Below are 23,279 nucleotides of genomic sequence, written 5' to 3' on the forward strand. Positions count from 1 at the left end.
TACTTCTTGACACAGGTGAATTCAAATCAAGACGCTCGTCCCGGTCCCGTCCCGAAACTAGCAAAAATGAGTAAGAAAAAAAGATGTTTGGGAAGAAGAAAAAGAGCGCTGGATTCAAATCAAATCAAGAATATCCCGAGTTTGCCACAAGAGCACTTCAAATCCTGTTGCCCTTTCTTTCCAACGGGATATTCGGCGGTTACCAAAACAAGGCTACGGAGCAGATACCTCATGGTGAGTTATTTTTATTTGTTTTTATGCCAGTCGTATCATTTTATTTCATTGTATTTATATATTTCTGATAAATGTATTATTTATTTATATAAAGGCCGTTCCGTGGCGCAAAAAAAGGTTGGGGACCGCTTATATAGAGCTCAACTGAATGAATCAAATGGAAAAAGGATTGATTTATAACATGATACCTTTTTAAAGTCATTTTATTTCATTACAACCAAGAAAAACAACTAGAAAGAACATAAGTGGTGAGTTTGAGCAGCAGGGTTCCAATTTATTATCAACAGGAGCAAAGAAAACTGACAAGCAACACAATATTTATAATAATATTTCCTACTACAATGTATTCAGCCAGACAGCCACCCATTGACAAAAAGTTTTATTTAGCAAAATGAAACACTTTAGGTGGTATGATTGCTCAAGCATTTGCATTTTCTCAGATTTCATAATGTATCATAAAAAAAAAAAATGTTCACATTTAAGGCTACAGTCCCAGCACCAAAGGCAACATTTCATTCAACTCACCAGGCAGCTGTGACAGTATTTATGATTTTGCCTTTATAATACCACAGTGGCATTTATTTATCCTTTTGGAATACACCACAAAAGTTGAATTGCAGAAAAGAACAAGAAAGATATATGGTGGCCTGGAATCATACATATTTAGTAGCAATTTGATCTTATGTTTAAGCTATACTGTAAATAGCTACAAGTGTCCCATCATTTTATACACAACACTAAAACAACACGATATAACCAAATTAAATGTTCCTAAAAAGAACCCTCGAGACCAGAACTTAAAATTTCCCTCATCTTTCGCTATAAGCAAAAATATTTTGTGTCCATTTTGCACATAAATTGCATTTTTTGAAATTGAGCTAGTTGATCTTATTATATGCATATTTATATATGATAAATGCAGACTAAAAATCTGGTGATTGCGGAGGCCACGTGATACAAAAAGAAATGCAGCATGGTAAGAGATAATTGTGCTCGTTTGCTCTACATAGAGCAAGGAACCACATTTGGTAATACATCAAACTATATTATATTAAATTGGGGTCACAGCCCATACAGAAAAGTAGAACATTTCTTCCAGCCAAGTAAAGAAAGGTCAGAATGGAAAAACAAGTCACAACAATGATGTAGTAAAAGAGAAAAAGTCTTTAGGTACTGCCATGTGATTTATAAAAAAAAAAAATTCAAGCTTATAGACTGTATGAAAGCTGGCATTTGAACAGGGGGCTGTAGTTTTGAGAGCCGCTGTATAGATCCACTATTTATGTAGAAGTATGCATATATACAATATGTATGCATATTAATATCCAACATGTGTATGCATATCCATTAGTAGTTTTGATGTAAATGTTCCGTATGCATTATATACACGACATAATCCGCCTGCACGATTTGAAATCGATTTCTCGACAGCACGCTGTAATGGAGTTCGTTTCGGCACTTACAATTTTGCACGATTCCCATTTAGAAAGCGATTTAATGGAAATAATGGGAGACAAATCAACATTGTGGGCAGCACAGTGTGCTAGTGGTCAGCACATCCGCCTCACAGTTGCTGTGTAGCAATTGAACACTCAAGATTTATGTAGGACACAATTAGTATATCCCGCCTCTTGCTTTAAATCAGCTTGGATAGGCTTTAATCCACCCGCAGCTCCATTTGCTTCCATGTTCAAATGATTGTGTGCTTTAAAGATTGAATTGACAAATGTAAACTGTCATACTGTGCTTCAAAACTGCCATGGACCTGATAAAAGCCAGTGAATGTTAAAAAAAAAAAAAAAAGTCAGTTTAAAGGCACCGATACTGCTGCCCAGGTTAGAGACGGGACAGGTTTGAGGTTTGCTGAATACCTGACCATACATTTGCGCCAAAGAGAGATACGTAGTGGATAGGATGCGTCCCGTCCCTTCCCGTTCAGGACTGCTGGCTGCTCCACTGGTTGGCCAAGGGCCTACGCAGTAGCTCCTCCACATGTCGGGCTACATCCATGGTATCCTCCAAGTCAAAGTCTCCCTCCGCATCCAACATGGCATCCCCCCTGAGAGGACAACAGCAGAGGGCACATTTCAAATGAAATGTGTTTGTGCTCATTTTTTGTTTTTTAGCTTGTGTACATGGACATGCTCACTCACATTGAGTGGTAGGCAGCAAAAGTGTTGGGATTAACCACAGAGGGAGAAGATGACTGGTCCATGAATGTGGGAGTTGTTCCGCTAGGTTCGGGATTCGGGGTTGTGAATCTGTCCAAATGAAATGTGCATTTTAATAGATATGTCCCAAAAAAAAAAATATCATTTGGCATTCCATCCATGACTCACTCTGGTACAACTTGTTTGATCTGCGGTTTCACGTAGCCATCCACTGCTTTTGCTGCCAGACAATCAAATGGTTTGACTTTGAAATCCAATTTCAATCCATTGTGTATTTTGGAGAAGTTGAAATACATACAGAGAGGTGGTGTGTAGTACTTTGCAAAGACCTCGTCCTTGGGTCGGTCGGGATAGAGAAACAGGAGATGGTTCAGATCGCTGATACGGTCTGCCAAGGAACGAATGGAGAAATCCTTGGTGGTATAAGGCAACAAATTCCATACCAGCCTTTCACCTGTTCACAACACACAATTATATTCCAACACTTTTTATGGCAATTATGTATGAAATTGATATTAGTGCCATTGGACTTGGTAATGTAGATCCGTAATATCATAATTTAATACCTGCTTTGTTGGGATTCTCTGCAACCCATGCAATGGTGATGCCACCAATTTCAGAGTCACTGAATCGTAGGAGAAATGTCCCATTAGGTTTGGACATCAGCATATCCTGTGCCTGCTGTTTGTTAACAAAGCCCAGGATGGCCCTGCAAATCGTTCAAAGTGCCCATGATTATGATTTGCATTTTCCTTCAATAACCATTCGCCGCTTTCGACAGTTCATCGTGAAGTCTGACTGTTGCAACAAAAGGTGAATCACCTACCCATCGTTCCAATGAGGCTTGAGATGTTTCTTCATAAGCTCCATGACTCCATCGAACCACTGCCAAAAGGTGAAGTTGCGTCCAGGTAGGCTTTCCTGTTTAAAAGAGTCAAGTTGATGCCATTTTTTCTTCTTCTATGTGATGATTTTGTTGCTGGCTTCATTCACCCTGTTAAACTGGGCCCAAGATATGCTCATGTTGCGGTATTCCTCCGGGTTGTTACTTGTACTGGTGAAAGCTTTCTGTGCCAGGAAAACCAGATTATTCTCTGACAGGCCACGCTCGCTGTGCATTTCCGCCTGGTACTTCATATCCAGGGCCTCGCACAGCTGGCTCCACAGTACCTTGTCTGGTACAATGAATGGGACCCTGCCCTGAAGGAGACGAGAAGCAAATCATTCAGGGAAATATTTCAAGGCGCTCGAATCCGACTCACCGGTTCGGCAAAGGCGTTGTCCCAAAGTACTGTTGCTGTGGCGTTGTTATCCTGACTACCGTGGACTATCACGACTACGGGGAGCGATAACGTCTGGAGGTCAAAGAAACAACAACAAAATGACAGCTCACCTCAAATTTGCCATAGGAAGAAATATTACATTCGAAATATGATTTATAACCAATTCAGTTCTCACAAGTTGCTCTTACTTTGACATGGAAGACCAGTTCATTGCCTCCAATGCTGAACTGGGATTCAAACAGAACTGTGAACTTTTCCTCCGTCACTGACTCGGCACCTCGACGATCCGAACGCTTGATTCGCTTCAGGGACTGAAGGCAAAAATAAATGGATACATTTAAAAAAAACAACAACACCACCATGCAGCAAATGCATTGATTTAGTTTCTTTTGGTATTTGGTTTGAAAATGGCCCGACCCTACCATGTTTCTGAAGTGTGCACTAAGAGCGCCCGTGGCCTGCTGATACTCCATCACGCAGTTGTTGTTAAGGATTTCACCGCTGCTTTCACTAGCAAATGTGGAGGAGGAAAAATTAGGAAAGAACTTGACGCTGGGTTCACAACTCATCTCATGTTCCATGATTTGTTCTCCTTCACCTGTGCGTGCTTTCGTTCTTGAGTAGCGCTTTAGCCTGTTGCTCACTCACGATGGAAGCCTTGACTTGAGGCGGATTCATGTGAACGTTGAGCTTTCCGCCCACCAGGAGTCGCACCGTGGCAGCAAACTTGGTGTGGGTTCTTAACACCTGGGGCGGTTGCTTTTCAATGATGAAGGTGCTAAAATCAAGGAGGACATGAAGCGCGACATCCATAACCGTTTTGCAGGACTATATGACTTTTTTTTTTTGGAATACATATCGCCCGACTATAGCAAGGGATCTTAGACTGAGGTGTTCTTTTCACCTGGTAACCAAGGCAGAGATGATATCCGTGATGTCTGAATTGAGTTTGCTCAGTAACTCTTCCATGGGGCCCGGTAGAGGAAGCTGCTGAGTAAGATGTTCACAGCGTCGAATCTGTTGTCGGTTTGTCCAGATCAGATCTGCCAGCTTTTCGCACCTTAGAAATCATACGTGAAATCATGTCAGCAACTCTGTCGCCAGTCAAAAAAAAGCCTCCGTCCTGAATGCATACCAGGACTGGAGAATATCGAGTCCTCCCTCATGAGGACCCCCGTTTCCAGCTAACTGCTGCCTCCTCTTCCACTGGATGAGTTCCTCGTCTAGGATCAAAGTTTGCTGTTTCCTCAGAAGGCTTAGGGTCTTTTGGTGTTGTTCGGACAGGTCCTGCAAACACACCATGAGACAATCATCCAAATATGTTCTTTAAATAGGTTTAAATACTAAACAGAAGCAAATAAAATGTGCATTAATGATGACAAAAAGAATGTTTTTGAAACATGACATTACAAGGCGATATTTCTGCAATGTGCTAGCCTCTCTGGCCAGCCAGGCCTCAACAGTGGTCCTCTTGCTTTGGAGAGCGCTTTCCCGTTGGGTGCGCTCAGCTGGAGGCAGGGAGCTCAGACTGCTCAGCTGGGCTGACCAAAATGGAAAAAAACTTATTTGACCATCATTGATCCGGGCTCTTTGTTTCCTTAAGAGCATTTCCAAAGAATAAATGGTGGAGTGCATACCCTGCAGGCGCAGGTTCTCCTGGTACTGGATGATGAAGTACTCCTGGCTGTGCTGCAGCTTCCTCAATTCATTCTCAGTCTCCTGCGTGGCTAATCGGAGCTCCTCGAAGGTCTGATCGATCTGCTGATGGCGCTGGGAGAGGCTGTCTATGACCTGCTCCCCACTCACACAATTTGCCTTAGCACAAACAAACAAAAAAATGAGGAACTGAAATTGTTGAATGATAAACACCTCCACAGGAAGCAGACTAGCCTTTCTTTAAACAACTAGTGGCAATTGAACACTTACATTTAAGGCTTCTTGAAGCAATCGCTTCTCGGAGCACAGGATGTGTTTGATGCAGCGCACTAGCTCCAAAGGACAGCGGTCATATGTGCTCTGCATTTACAATCAAACAGTAATTTACAATCCATTTGGATGCTGGTCCTAAAACGTGCTGGGTTACCTTTAGCTGTGTTGCATAGTGTCCTAGCTTGATCTTAAGAAGAAAGCCATCCTCTCCCCCCTGAAGCTGGGCTTTCTTCTGAAGCTCTGCCACCAAGTTATCCAGCAAACGCTTGGCTTTGGCTTCCTCTGCTGGGTTGCCCAACTCCACCGAATCCCTTCGATGGGCAAAAATCAACAAATAGCACAAACGAGAGAACTCAAATTGATAGGAATGTAATTGTGGCACGGCCAGCATGGTCGCAGCTCCGTGATCAATGTAGCTAAACAGAAAGGGAAATTACCAGAGTTGGCTCTCAATCCACTGGGCCAAGTAGTGGCGCACCTCAATGGGAAAATGCTGGCCATACAGAGCCTGCATCTGATGTAAGGCATCACCCTGGAGCTGCTGGGCCTGAATCCACATTGCCATAATGCTCTTCCTGTGGAAGAGGAGGGGGGGGGGGCACAGAAAAACGATGAAGGGGGGTAGGCGTGGTAGCAAAGCAAAAAAAAAAAAAAGAAAAAAAAAAAAAAGTCTTTTCATTGCAGTTTGACACGCATGCATGGAACATCAGATGTCCTGATGCTTTTGAAGAAACATCTTAAGGGTGTTGTTTTGAAAAACAATGGGAACGGTTTATTGTTGACTGGGCCACACTACATTTGTTATGAAAGTTGGCTTTTTCCGTTCAATTCACAGAGCAGATTCTCATTCATCTGCTTCCTATTGACTGGGCCACTCGGATTTTTAAAGCTACATTTGTTATGAAAGTTGGCTTTTTCCGTTCAATTCACAGAGCAGATTCTCATTCATCTGCTTCCTATTAAGTTGAGCGAATGTTTGAGTTTGCTAACGATGGTCTTCATCCAGGGATTGCCACGCATTGAAATACATTGAATTAGCTTTCTATATATTGTTGCACCGATAAACCCATTCCATGAATAGTGGGGCGATATTGAGTTTATTTTAACTTGGGTGGGACTTGAGCGTGCGCTGTGCTAACTAGCTAAAAGTATGCTATCATCTTCGCTAGCATCGTCGAGCTCAGTTGTCAAGTTGGAGAATGCAATTGAAACTTCAAGTCCCCTAACGCCACATGCTACTTGTATGGTTGCGGATCAAGCTCACCTTTTAAAGGCTGCAGAACAGCTCACAGACACACCATGGAGAGAGAGAGAGATAGATAAATAGATAGAGAAGTAGCGGACAGACAACACGTAAGTAAACACAACTTTAAACGTCACCGTTGTTGACATTCGCGCAACATTCTGCGATGCCAGCTGTTGCTGGAACGAGAAGTCAAGAGTCGATATTAGGATCAGCTTCCGTTTCAAAATAAAAGAGAGACGCTCTTGAATGGCTTGATAGAAACAAAAAAAGTTTGTACTATTGATTGCAATTCATTCTTGACATTTATGACGTAAATCCTCTTTCATTTGTTGCGGTTTAGTTTAGGTTTAGTTTAGTTGGAAAACTCTTGTGGTCCACTACATACTTGCAAAACTGGTAATAAAGGTTAATTATTTACCTTCTACCATCCAGTGGAATGACATTAGATTTTTTTGGTTTTGCCTCTTGTCATATGTTGTTGTTGATTAGAACATAATGATTGAAAGCAGTTTACAATTTATCTTTACATCTTTTTGACTGACACTTTGCTATATACGTACCTAATTTCTAGTCGGGCTACTAAGGTCAATGTTTGTGTGTGACAGTGTAGAGTCTGTATGATAGTTGACATTCTGCAATGTGAATTATTTATCAAATGATTTTAAAAAAAACGACAACAAAAAGAGGCACACACAAACGACTGAACTAAATAGCTTTTATTAATTCATTAGTGGTTAAGCAATGAAACATTGTACGATCATCAATTACAACAATGTTAATTCACTTTGAAGTGCCGATCATGAAACCACTAAGATAAATTGTGCAATATAAAGTTAGAATATATGTTCTATTTCAGGCACGTGTCAATTTGGGCTCAAGAAACGTCTAAATGCAGTATATGTGCCAGCAGCATTATGCGAAAATGTTGACCCATGATGTGATTATTTACATAAACAAACACAATCTAAACCTTTCTGTGCTGGAAATAAGCTTTGACAATAAAAATACTGCATGATTACAGATGAACTGTATTCCTCCTCCTATTTGGCTTACATCCTACCCTCGTTAATCCATGTTGGACTGACTGTATATTGGAAAACAAAAAAAAATCACTTGCAAATGGACTTTTATTTGAGTATGCCAAAGGAATGCAGTCATTGCAGAACATACGAAATACTTTGTGAGTTACACAACCCACAAGGCACATCTGAATAATAGTCAAATAAATGTGGAAATTGTTGGACTAGCTTAAAGAAACAATTTGTTGACTGAAATGCTTGGCGTAACACGAAAAGCTGACAAACTGTAGATAAAACCATTCTGAAATAATCAACCCCTAGGGGGTGGTAGTGGAGTGCAACACTACACAATCTTTTGCAATTTATATTCACTATCAGGTTTTTTGAAGGATTTTCAACAGTTGGTCTATGCAGTGTAATGAAGCTTGCCCAACATATTGGTCCTCATCTCAGTTTACACACAAAAAAGACAGAGAAAGAAACATAAAAATGATACATGGAAATGTGAAAAACTGAAACCTAGGAGCCTGGTCTGGTCTTAATTCTTTGGAAAATAAAAAGAAAGGGATTAGAGATGGCAATTGATTAAATGGCCTTGGTTAGATACAATTGCTTTGTGGATAGGAAAACAAAATGGATGTGTTCAATCGGGAATATTGGATTCAGTTTTTACAAAAGAACCTTAGGGGTGTTGTAAAAGACGTTTGGCAAATTCCTTCTTCTTGATCTAGTCGCTGTCTCTGTCTTTCTCGTCGTTCTCCTCCATCATATCATGGCTTTCCTCCTCTTCGTCTTCATCTTCATCATCTCCGCCATTCATCATCTCCATGTCGAGCTCCACGCCGCCTCCCTCCACTTCTTCATCCACTTCATTGAAGGTCTCAGCATTCTGGGAGACCTCCACCATTTCAGTGCCTTGGACGACCTCGACGGCACCGTCGCGGACTTTCTTGACATGGAAGGTGAAGGGGGGCACTTTGTAGACGGCGGTCTTGGAACGGGCATAGACCACGTGGTCCGGCGTGAAGGCTTTCTGCATCTTGTTACGGGATACCTGCAGCTTCTGCTTGTGTTCCGGATTGACGGTCATGCGAGTTCCGAGCTTTCCCATCTTCTTCTCAATGTTGTGTTTGGTCTTCTCCAGGTTCTCCTTCGCCTTTTGCCTTGTATTCTCAATGTTCTCCTTTGTCTTCTGTTTGGTCTTCTCCAGATTTGCCTTTGTCTTCTGCTTTGTCTTCTCCAGGTTGTCTTTGGTTTTCTGCTTGGTCCTCTCCAGGTTCTCCTTGGTCCTTGCCTTAGTCTTATCCATTTTCTCCCTGGAGAATACGGTCTTGAGAGTTTGGACACGCTGCAGGCTGCTGCGTTTGATACGTTCGGCACGGGTCTCGTAAAGGACGTCTTCAGTGTCCACTCCTTCCTCATCCGAGGAAAGGTCTATTATGGGTTTGTTTTCCTTCTCTCCCTCTTCCGCCTCCTCTCCGGGTTCCTCTGTAGCTTCCTTGAGCTCTAGCATACTTCCTCCTCTGCTTCCTGATACACCTTCAGACACCTTCATGGACTTGGAAACGTTGAGTTTTGAGGGAACTCTGACTTCATCCTGTGGAGGAGATGACAAAAATGGGAATATGAATATAATGTCTCATTTGACAGAACATTTCACAGACTTGATCTCAGTCATGCCAGAGAGGAATGCACATTAACGTTGACAAAGGTGAGGCAATGGAAACATCATCACCTAGAAGCATTCCCCTGTGCTCACATTAATATATGAAGTGACTATTGTTACTTGTCAATGCATGTTGTGGAAAAAAAGGCTCGCAATTTCCCCACAAGGGGTTTTAGAGGCCCACTTGCAATAAAGATAAAACACAAAAATTGTTTTCATGTAGGGCCATTATGACTGTCAACGCCTTGTCTACGCAATAAACAGATGGATAGCTAACAAAAAAATGCTAGCAATATCTCTGAAGACAATTGGTCATTTCATTAGTGACACATAAAGTCAATTTGTCTTTGCAGGCCACATCGATTGATGTGGCAGGCCGTAGCTGGCCCCCGGGCCTGGAGTTTGCAATCTAATCCGAATTCACACTGACGCAACATTTAGTTTTTCTTTTCTTTCTCCCATCGCCTTCATTTACATGGGCCATCAATCAGCCAGCCAGCCATCTTTCTCACTTTTCCATAGGCATTTTCCTTGTGTGTGACCCTTCACCTTTGGAATACAATGAACTATGGATTGTTAATGAAGGGATGGAAAAGACCTGTAAGGGGTGGGGGTGAGGGGGGGTTTCCTTTTTCCATCACGGTCAATCCTGAAGGTGGATGTGCTGGCGTAAGGCGACACTTGTGCGTGTTGTGTGTGTTTTCCTTTAGTCGAACAAAACAGGAACAGGACCGACCGAGTCCGAACAAAAGACACAGGAAGATATGCCGCTCTCCTGTCGCATGAAGCACAAATTGGATGATGCTTCAGAGAGGTGGAAATTTGCTTAGCAGGAAGATGATAGCATCAAAAGGCTGGGCTGGAGATGAGGGTGGGGCGCAAAGTGGAGGGGGTCTGGATTCCATTGTTTTCTGTTGAGACTTGATGGGGGTTTTATGAAGGTATTGTATTGCAGTGTCTTGGGTAAACTTGACCTTGAAAGAGGAATCCCGGCTTTCCTGACCAGCTGTGTCCAAAGGAAAATGGAAAATTCTTGCTAGGTCTTATTGAAGGGATTCAGCAATTGACCTCAAATGTTTTGCAAATAGGTTTGCTCACGTGACCTTTGCAAGCTGAGCCAGGTGACTTTTTCCTGCTCAATTCGTACTCCGCAAAACTAATGAGAATACAGGCGCCATGTTTGGACTAGTAAAGGCATATAGAAGATGTTTTTGCACCAGCCCAGACGTGACTTCCTGCTTTAAATGAGTCATACTTGAGTGTTTTTTCATTTTGCCACCTGACAGTGGGTCACTTGTTTGTTAAATGGATTCAACGTGTACGTTTGTGCATTGAAAGCTGCTTCATATATCTGAGAAAATTCAAGCATTCACCGTGTATTGACTTCCTCAACTAATTTAATGGGACATTGTTCTCCGCAAAGACAGGCAAGGCAGGAAGGTACACACTCTGAGCCATGGAAAATCGACAAATGAGCTATGCACTGGTGGTGTGTGTGTGTGTGTGTGTGTGTGTTTATTTGATTGTCTGCAGAAGCAGCTCTTTTATGCGAGCAAAAAAAAACCCAAAACATTTATGGTTTGCAGTCAAAATAGTAGACCTGAGGAAAATAACTATAGTAACAAAATGTATTATTAGAAAAGGAGAGAAACATGCCACTTTTGTGTCGACTCGTATTTCTTAAATAACAATGAAGATTCAATTCAAACAATGAAAGTAAAGATGGCTTTTCATGTCAAGCACAAGTCCAGTTCTTGTAAAAGCCAACAATGTTTGCCAGGGAGTTGCTGAGATCAGCAGCACACAGCATTTCTCTTTCATGGTCGGTCCACTCCCCACCCACCCATCAATCCATGTCTTTTGTTTTCATTCCAACTGTCTCCGTAGGTTTGATATCATGCATTATACTGCAGATTTGAATGTATTCAGCTACAATTGTGCCAATCTCTGTCTGACTGACAAACATGGAATAAATGCATTTGATGTGTCCCAATAAAGGCATTTTCATGTTGGCCCAATGAGTCCAATGAGTCATTGTGGTATTTAATCAGTGTGGGGACTTGGCTACAACAATCATTTCCAGACATGCTTTTCTGCCATCTGTGGCCATGTGTTCATCCACCCTTTCATTTCAGTTAAAAAAAAATCGAAAAAGTCCCATCAACTCAAACGTTGAATCTCCTTTTTCTGCAAGTGATGATTTGTGTGTCCAACTTGTGTGTAAGTGAGTATATTTGTCCACTCTATGGAAGCTTTCTAGGCCGAGCCCACACTGCAAGCTCTCATCAGGAATCCCGTCATAACACACCTCTCTCTGTTACTGGTTTCCTCTTTAAACTTCAGCTACCATCAACTCGCCACATGTCTTTGTGTGTGTGTGTGTGTGTGTGTGTGTGTGTGTGTGTGTGTGTGTGTGTGTGTGTGTGTGTGTGTGTGTGTGTGTGTGTGTGTGTGTGTGTGTGTGTGTGTGTGTGTGTGTGTGTGTGTGTGTGTGTGTGTGTGTGTGTGTGTGTGTGTGTGTGTGTGTGTGTGTGTGTGTGTGTGTGTGTGTGTGTGTGTGTGTGCGTGCGTGCGTGTGTGTGTGTGTGTGTGTGTGTGTGCATGTACAGTAGTAGACCTGCTCGGAGTACACATTCCATGACACACACAAACTGAGGGATTTTCCAGTAAATCCAGGAAAACACCAAATGGTCATGATGATGTAAAGAGGAACTGAATGCGGTTCAAGAGGCAAATGGGGACAGCATATTTCCATTTTACACAGGCCAACTAAATCAAGCCATTCAGTCGCTTTCTTTTTTCTTTTTTTTACTTCACAACTCGTGTGCAATGATTTCATAGTTTGCCAAGCGGTCATGGAATTATAGGCTGACATGAAACAACCTCCTTTCTTAAAGACGAGATCATCCTTGTATTTTAAAGTTGTTCGGATTGGATTGGATTTGAAATTGAATCTATCATAGGTTTTTATTTGGTTCACTTTTACATACTCGACCATAAATTGAATATATTGGTTCACTTTTACATGCATATATTTTGAGATGACTTTGTAGTTGGAGTTCAACCATAATCCCAGGAGAAAATAGTTGGGTATTGCTCATGGCTTTGTCCACATTTCTCAAGAGAGTACCATGGGAAAGCGTGTGGTGGTCACACGCAGCATCAAAACCTTGGGAGGGAACTGACTATTCCTCTCCTTATTTTCCAGTAGTTCCCTTCAATCAGAGACTTGGAAGCAGAGAGAGCAAGATGGCTATATAAAGTGATGGCATGCCACAGTTCCCCGCGGGGGGAGAGCAACGGATGAGTCACCCGCTCTGGTCTTGCATGCTAGCGTGCTTTCTCCCTCTTGGCTTGAATACATTCTTTTTTTTTTTTTTTTTTGTCTGCTGTTGTTTTTTTTCAAATTCCCTTCATTCTTTAGCCCTACACACCTGCGTTTGTTTTCCAGATTCTTTGTAGCCGCAGTAGGAAAGAAGTCTAAATGCGGCATATTAGATCAGATCAGCATCAGCGCCATGGTAACATAACAAATCTTTTACTTCCAGATAAAACGCAACGGCCGGAGATAAATTTTTTCCAAAAGATGGTGTGTTGAGGCACTTATCATGTGGACTTAAAACAGGGCAACTTTGTTCTCACGCATCCATGAATCTAACCGAAAATAAGGATTTCATGAAATGTTTCCAAGGTTGCAGACATGCTCAAGTGAGGAAGCTCCTTTTTAGCTTTCCCTTGCAAGACACAGCTTGCAATTGTTGGCTACCCCTGGAGGTTGCGTTCACCGCATACTTTGCTTCATGGTCGGCATGTACTTTCATGTCGTTACAAATATAAACAAATGTACGTATGCAAATCTATAGTTTGCATGTTCCTCCCGTGCCTGCAAGGGTAATATTTCCGATTTAGACAATTGGCCTGCTCCCATCCCCTGGCCGTGACTTGACCTATATTGTGTACATTTCCCTACACTTGACTAACAGTGGCATGTTTCCATGGACACCTCATGTTTGTCTTCTCAATAACAATGGAGGAGTTTGGCATTTAGAGGGAGATTTCAAAAGCTGGGAACCAAATGGGGTTCCTCCACTTCTGTTTGTGCCCTTTTTTAGGGCCAACATATTTGGAATTCTTTGTACTGAAGTGAATCTGGAGCAATTGCAAAATGAAAATGTCCTATTTGAAGTGAAATTCAACTACACCTTCATCTGGTTCATCACACAATCAACAAAGGTATAAGTCATGAAGTAAAAAAAAAAAAAAAAAAAAAAAAAAAAAAAAAAACTGGCAAAAATGAAGGAATGACTAACACACTGGGCACCTGGAAGGATTAACAACACATACCAAAACTATTGCAACCAGGAAAGTTTGAACAAATAAATAAATAAAATGACTCAGTACTATGGCAACACCCAAACAAAAAACTGGATTGGACCAGTGGAGAATTGGGCTCACGAGGAGCATATAATGAATATTATTCCAAAATAAAGCACACCACGGAACTATCAAACAAAATGAGCAGTCGGACTGCAAAACTATCTCAAATATTTACAACATCGTGGACACCAGTCATCGGACTTGTTGACGTATCAAAGGAAGTCTCATTTGTTAAGCAGTGGGAAAAAAATTATCAAATCGACATTTGAGTGTCCTTTTCACTATTTATCACCAAAATCACATGAACTATTGAATCATGAGGAGAACAAATGTGATTATGTTTTAGTCTAACCACATCTTGGGAGTATGACTCATGTGTAGCTGACTTGTGGGGAAAAGTCAAGAAATTGAAAAAAGTACTTTGACACACTTTCAATACACAAAACAACCACAGTCCAGACGTTACTGGTTGGGTAATTTTTTTTTTTTAATGATAATTATTTAAAAAAAAATCATGTGATGATGAACCAGTCCGCGTTCTTACCAACTTTCAGTCATGGTATAGTGGGAAAAATTAACTTTGATCTGCCATTATGAGTGTCACACATTGTTTTTAGACAAACATGTTCCCTTTTCTTGGCCATATTAGACTCAGACTTATTTGATGTAAACTGTTGTGGTGTCAATTTCAACGCAAGGTCTAAAGAATGCCTAAAGAGGCCCTGCGTCAGATCTGGGTGACTAAACAGGAACATGGTCTCAATAGCGCTTTCCTTCTCACAATCAAACAAGTATGTGATGGCGGCTATTTTTAGAGATCTCTCGCTGACATTGCCGTTGTCTCTCGACCCTTCGTTTTGCCCTCATACATGACTTTCGCACACAGTTTGTACCTTATGAACCTTGGAAGAAAACCAAAAAGGAAACAAACGTACTGGTCTGTGTCCAAAGAACATTTCACACAATCTGGCTTGTAAAGTAAGCCCAGAGCTTTTTGAGACCATAATGTCCATATTTGGGCCTGGGTCGACCTGTGAAAGAGGAGGGGGTTTGTGCGTGCTGCCTTTTGAATGAGAACAATGGAGCAAAATGTTCCCTGGATGTCTTTCTCATCGTTTTATGGAAGGAGCAAGTGGGACAGTAAGACAACAAGCGGTAAAATAGGGCGTGGCAGCTTGAGGAAGAAAAGATGTAGAGTGACTTATCCACATGTGTGGAGGTGTTGAGAGGGAGGAACAGGGAAATCAGTATTGGAAGCAAACTTGTTCCACGTGAAGATGAGTAGGCAGAGAGAGCACAATGGCTGCCTGTGTCATGAATCAGCTGTCTAAATAGGCTTTCATCAGAACACACCCAAGCTCACAGTAGGGATGGATTCCTTTAGCACCATTACACATCAGCATTTTGATAGGGCTCACATATTCTCGTCCTATCTTGTGTTATCCGTCTTGCACATGTTTGGGGCAAAGGTACACGCTTGATCCCCGAGGCACATCGCTATGAAGCAGGAATGCAGGACAAGGGTGATTTGTGCTCTAAAAATACATTTTCGGGAGAAAGTGAGAAGATTTTGAGTTCAAGTCCAAAGAACTTCTGGTGCTGTGTCCTCCCTGCATGGAGCGTCTGGTGCAATAAACACCACTTAGTGTGTTTTTATTAGCAGCAGAGTGCCAGGGCAGGCACGGTATGTATGTCGTTTTAACGTGATACTAGTTAGTTTTTATTTCATTCTGATTTTTGTTTTTGAAGTTCACTTGGTGTTCATTGGTAATATCTTCAAAGTCACTGGCTTCATTCAACCTCCTTGCTGTGTTCCAGCTCGTCATGGCAACGGGAGTCGTTCATTTTTTGTTTTTCCGAGTATGCAGCCGGGAAGCGTCATAATTACATTTGACTACGACATCAAACTTGTGATTTGAGTGTGTTAGAGGAAGAACAAGCCCAAGCGTTTGTCGTAAAACGTTGTCGACACTAATGACCATAATAATGGCCAAGACTTCAAACTCAGGTCCTCTGTTTTCTGAAATCATGTTGTCTTGATAACTTATAAGCACTCTCTTAAAGTTGGATGTCAATTCTGACTTACATTTTGTAAGTTCAGACACGACTTAGTCTCAACTGCCTAAAAATGGAGCTCCCTCCCTCCCTCCCTCCAGAAACCGAGAGGGATGTTGGTCCAAGACATGATGTCTGAGTCAAGGGTGGAAACTCTGAATGTTCTAGCGCCACTGTGCAAAAAAGCTGCAAGCTATTACACATGACACTGCTGCCTCACAGGCTAAAAAAAGAAAATAGGGCTCCCCTGAATTCCCATCAAGGCAATGCATTTTTTTTTCCCTCTTCAAATATACTACAGCACTGTATTTCCCTTGCCTTTTTTTTTTTTTGTCAATTATTACCTTAAACACAACCTGCGACAGACTTTTTTGGTATTTTCCAGGTTTGGTTGACTTGACGGATTGTGTATGACTGACAAGCAGTAAGCATTCTCACATGTGAAGGCTTGTATTGTTCAGGTCTATCCATCATGTCTTATGGAAGGAAAATCTTTGGAAGGCACCTGGAGTGGATTCCAAGTGCGCAAACAATGTACATTCGGGGCGGGGCAGTAACATCTGGGATCAAAAACCAAATCCAGTACATAGTAAATTATGTATATATATGATATATAATAAATATATCATATATATTTAAAAATATTTAAATATTTTGGGGAAACAAGAAAAACTTGAAAAAAATGTTTTTAATTGAACTTCAACAGTATGGGGAAAATAAACAAGTGATTGTATTTATATCTGGGTTGTTTTTTTTTTTTATATTCCCTATTTTGACTGTGTTTTCCCCACTTTGTTGTTTCAGTTTTTCCTTGCCCTCCTGGGGGTTTAAGATCAGAGGATGTCGTTCATATTTGTGGGCATGTTTGAGACGTTTCTGTGATTAAGGGCTAAATAAATCAACTTGGGCCGTATCTAAATAAAATAAAATATATATCTATACCAAAAGATGAAGCCTATTTAATTCTGCGAGACTGTCAGACGAACATTTTAGCCACACCCTTGCAAGTCATCTGCGTCAATTGACTTCCATCATATTCATCCGACGTTCATACAATTGACGTGCAAAAGAAACAATGTATGATTTCCATTTAAAGCTACGCAGCCTCATGTTTTTACGTTTGTTGGATATTAAGAAGTTGAAAGTTTTGTTTGTAAGAAGGCCACACCCATACGTCAAACCTTCTTGGAGCCTCTCACCCACCTGATAGATCATGACTTTAAAGTTGCGTCTCTTTAGCAGCTCGGCCTCATTGGTCTCCAGCTTCTTGATTTGTCCCCCTTGCTTCTCCAAGTTGGCTCTTACAGTCTTGACGTTGACGCTCACTTTGCGCACTTTCTCCATCATCTTGTTGACACTGTTGGACGTGGTGCTGTGGTTCTTGGTCAGCTTGGTGAGCTCGCCTTGGATGTTGCTCACCGAGCGCTCCATCTCTTGCTGCCTGGACTCCAGCCCGCTCTGGGTCTGCTGGATCTGATCCACGGCCCCGATGATCTTGTCGAGCAAAGACAGCACCAGCACCCCATTCACCTGCTGGCCCGATTCCTCCTTGTCTTCTGCGGCCTCGCCTTCTGTTTCCACGGCGGACAACTCTTTCTTTGCCGCCGCGAGGACATCGTCTTCATCTTCCGAAGCGTGGACGTTGACTTCGTCGTCGGAGATCTCAGTGAGGGAATGTGGCTCGAGCTGAGCGCTTGAGCACTCCAGTGCTTCCATTGCTGCCATGTCAGTGTGGTTTCAAGTGGTCACAGATCTTCACTTGCTCTTCACTTGCTGACTCCTGCTGGATTTGTTCACCTGCTACTGTGCCTCTCTTACTTTGTGAGATCCTTTTTGTGCCTCAGGCATAAATGCACACCTTCCTTCCCTCTGTGTTCAGGCCACTTTGTAGGTGGTGCCAAGCAAAGCTGCACGTTACCACATGAGCGAGCTCTGGGATGTGAATGCTTCACCAGGCAGAGAAACCCTTAAGTCAAGCTGCAACCAACAGTGTTTTCCTCTCTCTCTCTCTCTCTCTAGCCACTCTCCTTTTTTTCCATTTGCCTCTCCCCCTGTCATTAAAGTCCTCCCTTTTCCCCTCCCATACACACATTTGGGATGGACACAGCGAAGGGAAAAAAAGACTCCTCGTTAGGCTATGCAGCTCCTCCCTTTTGGTGCTATCAGTGTGCTTGATTTGTGTATACAAATGCTTAAAATATCAATTAAGCTAGTAAGGCATTAGCAATCCCTTCTCACTCATAATAGTATGACTTAAAAGACACATCCGTATAAACTCCACACGCCGGATTTCAACCCACGACCTCTGAACTGTGAGGCGGATGTGCGATTCTGTCGGCCTTGCAGATGTTGCAATCCCTTCATTCATTCATGCATTCATGCATTCATTCATTCAGTCTCAGTCAGTTTTGCTTTTCCTAATGCTTTTGTGTTTCTGCAAAGGGCCTTCAAAATAAAAGTGTACCAATAAAACTGTAAAGAAAATGATTTATAATAAAATATGTGTTACTGTGAACTTATTTTACGAACCTATGCTTAATTGTTGTGATCTGTGTTGTGTGCAATCAACGGCCATCGATTCAATTTGCACCGTCTTATGCTTTTACTTTGATTTAAGCAACGGATGTCCGAGTTCACGTTTAGTATATCCAACTTGACGAGCGTAGCATCCCGCGTCCCTAGGCTTCGGCAGGCCACAGATTTGTACAAATTACACGTATTTAGCGGTAAGTATCAAAATACTTCCATGAATGATTTTTTTTAATCCATTGTAGTCGTTCATTAACTTGTTCAGCGCTTGTGCGTCATTTTTTTTCCAAACCTGTTATCTCCTCCATAGTATGGACGGACAGCGAAACGGTATAATGATGATTTCTTTGGTTCTATTTCGGTCATCATTTAGCGTTGAATTATTTTGTAAGAGTAAGCAACAACAAGTTGTGGTTTTGTGCAACGAGACGAGATGGTGGTTGAGAGAGAAGGGCGCCTATGTCTGTCTGTCGCGGTGATGATGGAAGCCAGCAGCAGCATCATGGCGTCCTTGAGCTGAAGGGCAGTGGATGCTCACGACAGATGGTTTTCTCTCTGCTTCAGTCCAGCAAGCTAACAAGGATAATAGATTAACGCCCCCAGTTTTGTTTCTGTCTAGTTTCACATCAGCTATCTAATATATATTGGATATTTTTAATTCATCTGCATTTTGCTGATCCATAGAATTGATGGATTGCTGGACATTTTGTGACATGACGTTAAAAGTACAAAGCTGCCTTTGCGTTCTTGTTGGCCAGTAAGCATGTTGAGTGGCTTTTTGAAAAGCTATCTTTGATGTGTGTAGTTGGTTGGTCATCATCATGGGGGAACTATTCAGGAGTGAGGAGATGACACTGGCCCAGCTGTTTCTCCAGTCAGAGGCTGCTTACTGCTGTGTCAGTGAACTGGGAGAACTTGGCATGGTCCAGTTTAGAGATGTAAGTAAGAATGGACGTTTTTGTGGGATGTCAAATTCGACTTGCCTAACAACGACATTTCCATTGCCAGCTCAATCCGGACGTGAATGTGTTCCAGCGAAAGTTTGTCAATGAAGTGAGAAGATGTGAGGAGATGGACAGAAAATTGAGTAAGTCATTCAGACAGTTTAATGGCCAGCTTTGGTTTCTATGTATGTGTCATTATGGGGAAAAAAAAAAAGTACAGTAAAAATTTGGATGCTTCATAACGTGCTCTCTCACTGCTTGGAATAGGATTTGTGGAGAAGGAGATCAAGAAAGCCAATATTCCAACTGTTGACACCGGGGAAAATCCCGAGGTTCCTTTTCCAAGGGATATGATCGATTTAGAGGTACATCAAATCATGTAGCATTACTCTGAAGGGTTTTGCTTTTAACTCAAAAACGTCTGTAAACAATTTTTAAAATACGAGACGATGGATTTGATCATCGGTGGATTGTCGACGAATCAATCCATTTGGTCACCTCTGCTGTTTTGCTTTGCAGGCTACCTTTGAGAAGTTGGAAAACGAATTGAAGGAGATCAACACTAACCAGGAAGCTCTGAAGAAGAACTTCCTGGAGTTGACGGAGCTTAAACACATTCTTCGTCGAACGCAGCAGTTCTTTGATGAGGTTTTCACCCTTTTGTGGCTCTCTCTATGTTCTACGCTTGGAATAAAATCAATGACAAGGTTGTGTTGTTTTTCTTAGATGGAGGATCCCAACTTATTGGAAGAGTCATCAGCCCTCATGGAAGGCAACGAAGGGGGAAGAGGTGCTCCCCTCAGATTGGGGTAAAGCATCAGAGAATATTTCTTATTATTACTTGAAAACAAACACGTTTGGGATGAAAAGAAAATATTTGTGTTCGAACTCATCTTCTCATTGTACAGATTTGTGGCGGGTGTGATCAGTCGAGAAAGAATTCCAACTTTTGAGAGAATGCTGTGGCGCGTGTGCCGTGGTAACGTTTTCTTACGGAAGGCAGAGATCGAAGACCCGCTGGAGGACCCCGCCACAGTCAGTACACAAAAAGCTTCTTTGTAAATCAGTAATAAAAAAATGGAAGGTTTTTAAAAAAAAAAACAAAACAAAACATTATTCTCTCACACAGGGAGACCAAGTCCACAAATCGGTCTTCATCATTTTCTTCCAAGGTGATCAATTGAAGAACAGGGTGAAAAAGATTTGTGAGGGGTGGGTGTTTAAATGCTTTTATTTTGAAATGCACATATTAGTTCATCTCTTCAGAGACCCAACTATTTTGATCTTATTTTTCCAAAATCTCTTTTTTATTTTTTTTTCCTCCAGGTTCCGTGCCTCTCTGTACCCTTGCCCAGAGACTCCACAAGAGAGGAAAGAGATGTTGGCTGGAGTCAACAGCCGTATTGACGATCTCCAAATGGTACATCCCCTTTCTTTTTTTATTCAATAAACCCAGCAAGGATCAAACATTCTGAACTCTTGGTAGAAGAATTGAGCAAAACAGGACAATCAAAATGACAAAAAGACCATTGCCTCGGTAATCCATTTAATAAACTATTGTTCTATCATTAACTTTCATTTTAAAAGTGGGTTTCTTATTCTTTGTGGCAAAACTTCAAAACAAGCAATTAATCAGAAAGTCTACAACAGGTCATTTGTCTTCAGGCTCCTCGCTCCAATCAATGTGTAACAAAATCCATTGTCGTGTCAACGGGTCTTTTTGTGCACTGGCTCTTATCTGCAAAAGAGGTTTGTCCGCCATCAAAAAATGGTGCTGACCAGAGTTTGCCGTTTTTAAGCTCTCTGTTCTGCTTGAGTATTCACGCAAGTCAGACATACATCATTGATTACGCTCATACAATAGAACATTTGCCATATCAGCTAATCTACATACATTTGCAAGAAAACAGGAAAAGCCATTCATGGAAATGCACATGAATCAGGTTCTGAGTTGGAATGCCATGCTTATGAGGATGATAGCATCCGCTTTGATTTGTGCCAACACAGGTTCTCAACCAGACCGAGGACCACCGTCAGCGAGTGTTGCAGGCCGCCTCAAAGACAATGCGAGTGTGGTTCATCAAGGTTCGCAAGATGAAGGCTATTTACCACACTCTGAATCTGTGCAACATCGACGTGACCCAGAAATGTCTGATCGCCGAAGTGTGGTGCCCGGTTTCAGATCTGGACTCAATTCAGTTTGCCCTACGCAGAGGAACGGTGAGTTTCTGGAATTAGAGTTCACGGAAAGCTCATTGAAACTACATTGGAATTTACAGGAACGAAGCGGTTCGACCGTGCCGTCGATCCTCAACAGGATGACAACCAAACAGACTCCGCCCACTTTTAACAAGACCAATAAATTCACCTCCGGCTTTCAGAACATTGTGGATGCATATGGCATTGGAAACTACAGGGAAATCAATCCAGGTATTGTCATTTGAAGAAAGCATCAAACAATAAACAACAGCAATTGGAATTTCTGTGTGGCGAATTTACATGCTCTCTTGTTCTTCCCTACTCCAGCTCAATACACCATCATCACCTTCCCTTTCCTGTTTGCTGTCATGTTTGGCGACATGGGTCATGGCCTTCTAATGAGCTGCGCTGCTCTTTATTTAGTCATCCGAGAAAGTCGCCTCCTGGCCCAGAAGAGTGACAATGAGGTATTATCCAAATGCTCCAAATTGTAATGTTTGGACATGCATTGAGCGCTCTCTATCTCTTATTTCCTTCCCTTCAGATGTTCAATATGGTGTTTGCTGGTCGCTACATCATATTGCTCATGGGTATCTTCTCCGTCTACACGGGCGTCATTTACAATGATTGCTTTTCCAAATCGCTCAACATGTTTGGCTCTGGATGGAGTGTCAGGCCCATGTTTGGCCCCAAAGGAGCCAATTGGTCGTAAGTCATCCCATATTTACACAGTACAGTATTATGATTTTTTTGTTGTTGTTGTTCTAACAATGCATCCATAGACTTATTTTTTCAATCCATATTCCTCATGTTTTCCTGATGTTCATGAAGGTTCCAAACGCTTGAAGGAAACGCAGTGCTACAGTTGGACCCGGCAATCCCCGGTGTGTTCAATGGGCCGTATCCTCTGGGAATCGACCCGGTGGGTAAACTAAAAAGGAACATTGAAATGCGGGAGTTTCCTTGATATGAAGTCCAGCTGTCATGTGTGTAGATATGGAATATTGCCACCAACAAGCTGACGTTCCTCAACTCCTTCAAAATGAAGATGTCCGTCATCCTCGGTGTTATCCACATGCTGTTTGGCGTCTCTCTGAGTCTTTTTAACCATTTGTAAGTACTGCCACATTGACTCCGATACACGTTTGTTTGTTTGATTGATTTTTCCAAATGATACAGGTACTTCAAGAAGCCGCTGAACATCTTCCTGGGCTTCATTCCAGAGATTGTTTTCATGTCCAGCCTGTTTGGTTACCTGGCCTTGCTGGTTTTCTACAAATGGACGGCTTACGATGCATTGACTTCAAAAGATGCTCCCAGCTTGCTCATCCACTTTATCAACATGTGTCTCTTCAATTACAGCGACCCCACGACCAAATCCCTCTATGCGGGACAGGTGCCATTTCCCCCTCATTGTCTTCTGGATTTCTTGACCCTGCCTACACATATTCACACCTCTGTTTAGATGGGGATCCAGATTTTGTTGGTGCTGATTGCCCTCGCATGTGTCCCCTGTATGCTGGTGGTGAAAACCATGGTGCTTCGGCGTCAGCACCTGTGGAAAAAGCACCTGGTAATGTCCATTTCCATACTACGCACTCTTCAAACTCTTTTCCTTTGCAATGTA

At 42.0% G+C, this 23,279-nt stretch overlaps 3 protein-coding genes and 1 long non-coding RNA gene across 10 annotated transcripts in view; 1 reads left to right on the forward strand and 3 right to left on the reverse strand.

The window, feature by feature from the left end:
- LOC147039150 (V-type proton ATPase 116 kDa subunit a 1-like) overlaps positions 1-23,279 on the forward strand; it is a 26,785-nt gene continuing 3,506 nt past the window's right edge. For 5 of the 7 annotated variants that reach the window (XM_085904305.1, XM_085904307.1, XM_085904306.1 and 2 more), the window contains exons 1-18: positions 1-234; positions 3,187-3,316; positions 19,315-19,447; positions 19,518-19,596; positions 19,721-19,818; positions 19,973-20,101; positions 20,180-20,262; positions 20,362-20,488; positions 20,583-20,665; positions 20,780-20,873; positions 21,461-21,673; positions 21,733-21,883; positions 21,980-22,119; positions 22,197-22,360; positions 22,484-22,574; positions 22,647-22,765; positions 22,832-23,048; positions 23,118-23,225. In XM_085904305.1, coding sequence (XP_085760431.1) covers positions 3,243-3,316; positions 19,315-19,447; positions 19,518-19,596; positions 19,721-19,818; positions 19,973-20,101; positions 20,180-20,262; positions 20,362-20,488; positions 20,583-20,665; positions 20,780-20,873; positions 21,461-21,673; positions 21,733-21,883; positions 21,980-22,119; positions 22,197-22,360; positions 22,484-22,574; positions 22,647-22,765; positions 22,832-23,048; positions 23,118-23,225 — 2,103 coding nt within the window. In that variant the 5' untranslated portion in view covers positions 1-234; positions 3,187-3,242. Of the gene's footprint in view, positions 235-3,185; positions 3,317-18,646; positions 18,707-19,314; positions 19,448-19,517; positions 19,597-19,720; positions 19,819-19,972; positions 20,102-20,179; positions 20,263-20,361; positions 20,489-20,582; positions 20,666-20,779; positions 20,874-21,460; positions 21,674-21,732; positions 21,884-21,979; positions 22,120-22,196; positions 22,361-22,483; positions 22,575-22,646; positions 22,766-22,831; positions 23,049-23,117; positions 23,226-23,279 lie in introns of those variants that run through there. The other 2 variants (XM_085904309.1, XM_085904308.1) reach the window with 2 other exon arrangements.
- On the reverse strand, positions 3,513-7,044 carry LOC147039151 (signal transducer and activator of transcription 5B-like). Its single transcript, XM_085904312.1, has 12 exons — positions 6,882-7,044; positions 6,055-6,192; positions 5,772-5,928; positions 5,615-5,704; positions 5,326-5,503; positions 5,099-5,229; positions 4,824-4,975; positions 4,593-4,748; positions 4,287-4,466; positions 4,111-4,198; positions 3,877-3,999; positions 3,513-3,760 (listed from the first exon to the last, which is right to left on the reverse strand). Exons 1-12 carry the CDS (start codon positions 7,007-7,009, stop codon positions 3,644-3,646), a joined length of 1,638 nt encoding a protein of 545 aa, XP_085760438.1. The 5' UTR covers positions 7,010-7,044; the 3' UTR covers positions 3,513-3,643.
- On the reverse strand, positions 7,565-17,976 carry LOC147039152 (caveolae-associated protein 1-like). The gene is made up of 2 exons (XM_085904313.1): positions 17,184-17,976; positions 7,565-9,479 (listed from the first exon to the last, which is right to left on the reverse strand). The coding sequence occupies exons 1-2, from the start codon at positions 17,703-17,705 to the stop codon at positions 8,610-8,612; spliced, it is 1,392 nt and encodes a 463-aa protein (XP_085760439.1). The 5' UTR covers positions 17,706-17,976; the 3' UTR covers positions 7,565-8,609.
- The window catches only part of LOC147039153 (uncharacterized), a 7,570-nt gene continuing 4,995 nt past the window's right edge, over positions 20,705-23,279 (reverse strand). The window contains exon 3 of the long non-coding RNA XR_015063407.1: positions 20,705-23,207. This is a non-coding gene — a long non-coding RNA (uncharacterized LOC147039153). The remainder of the gene's footprint in view (positions 23,208-23,279) is intronic.

Source organism: Syngnathus leptorhynchus, chromosome 22, assembly GCF_054491065.1.
Source record: "Syngnathus leptorhynchus isolate UIUO chromosome 22, UIUO_Slep, whole genome shotgun sequence".
Taxonomy (NCBI): domain Eukaryota; kingdom Metazoa; phylum Chordata; class Actinopteri; order Syngnathiformes; family Syngnathidae; genus Syngnathus; species Syngnathus leptorhynchus.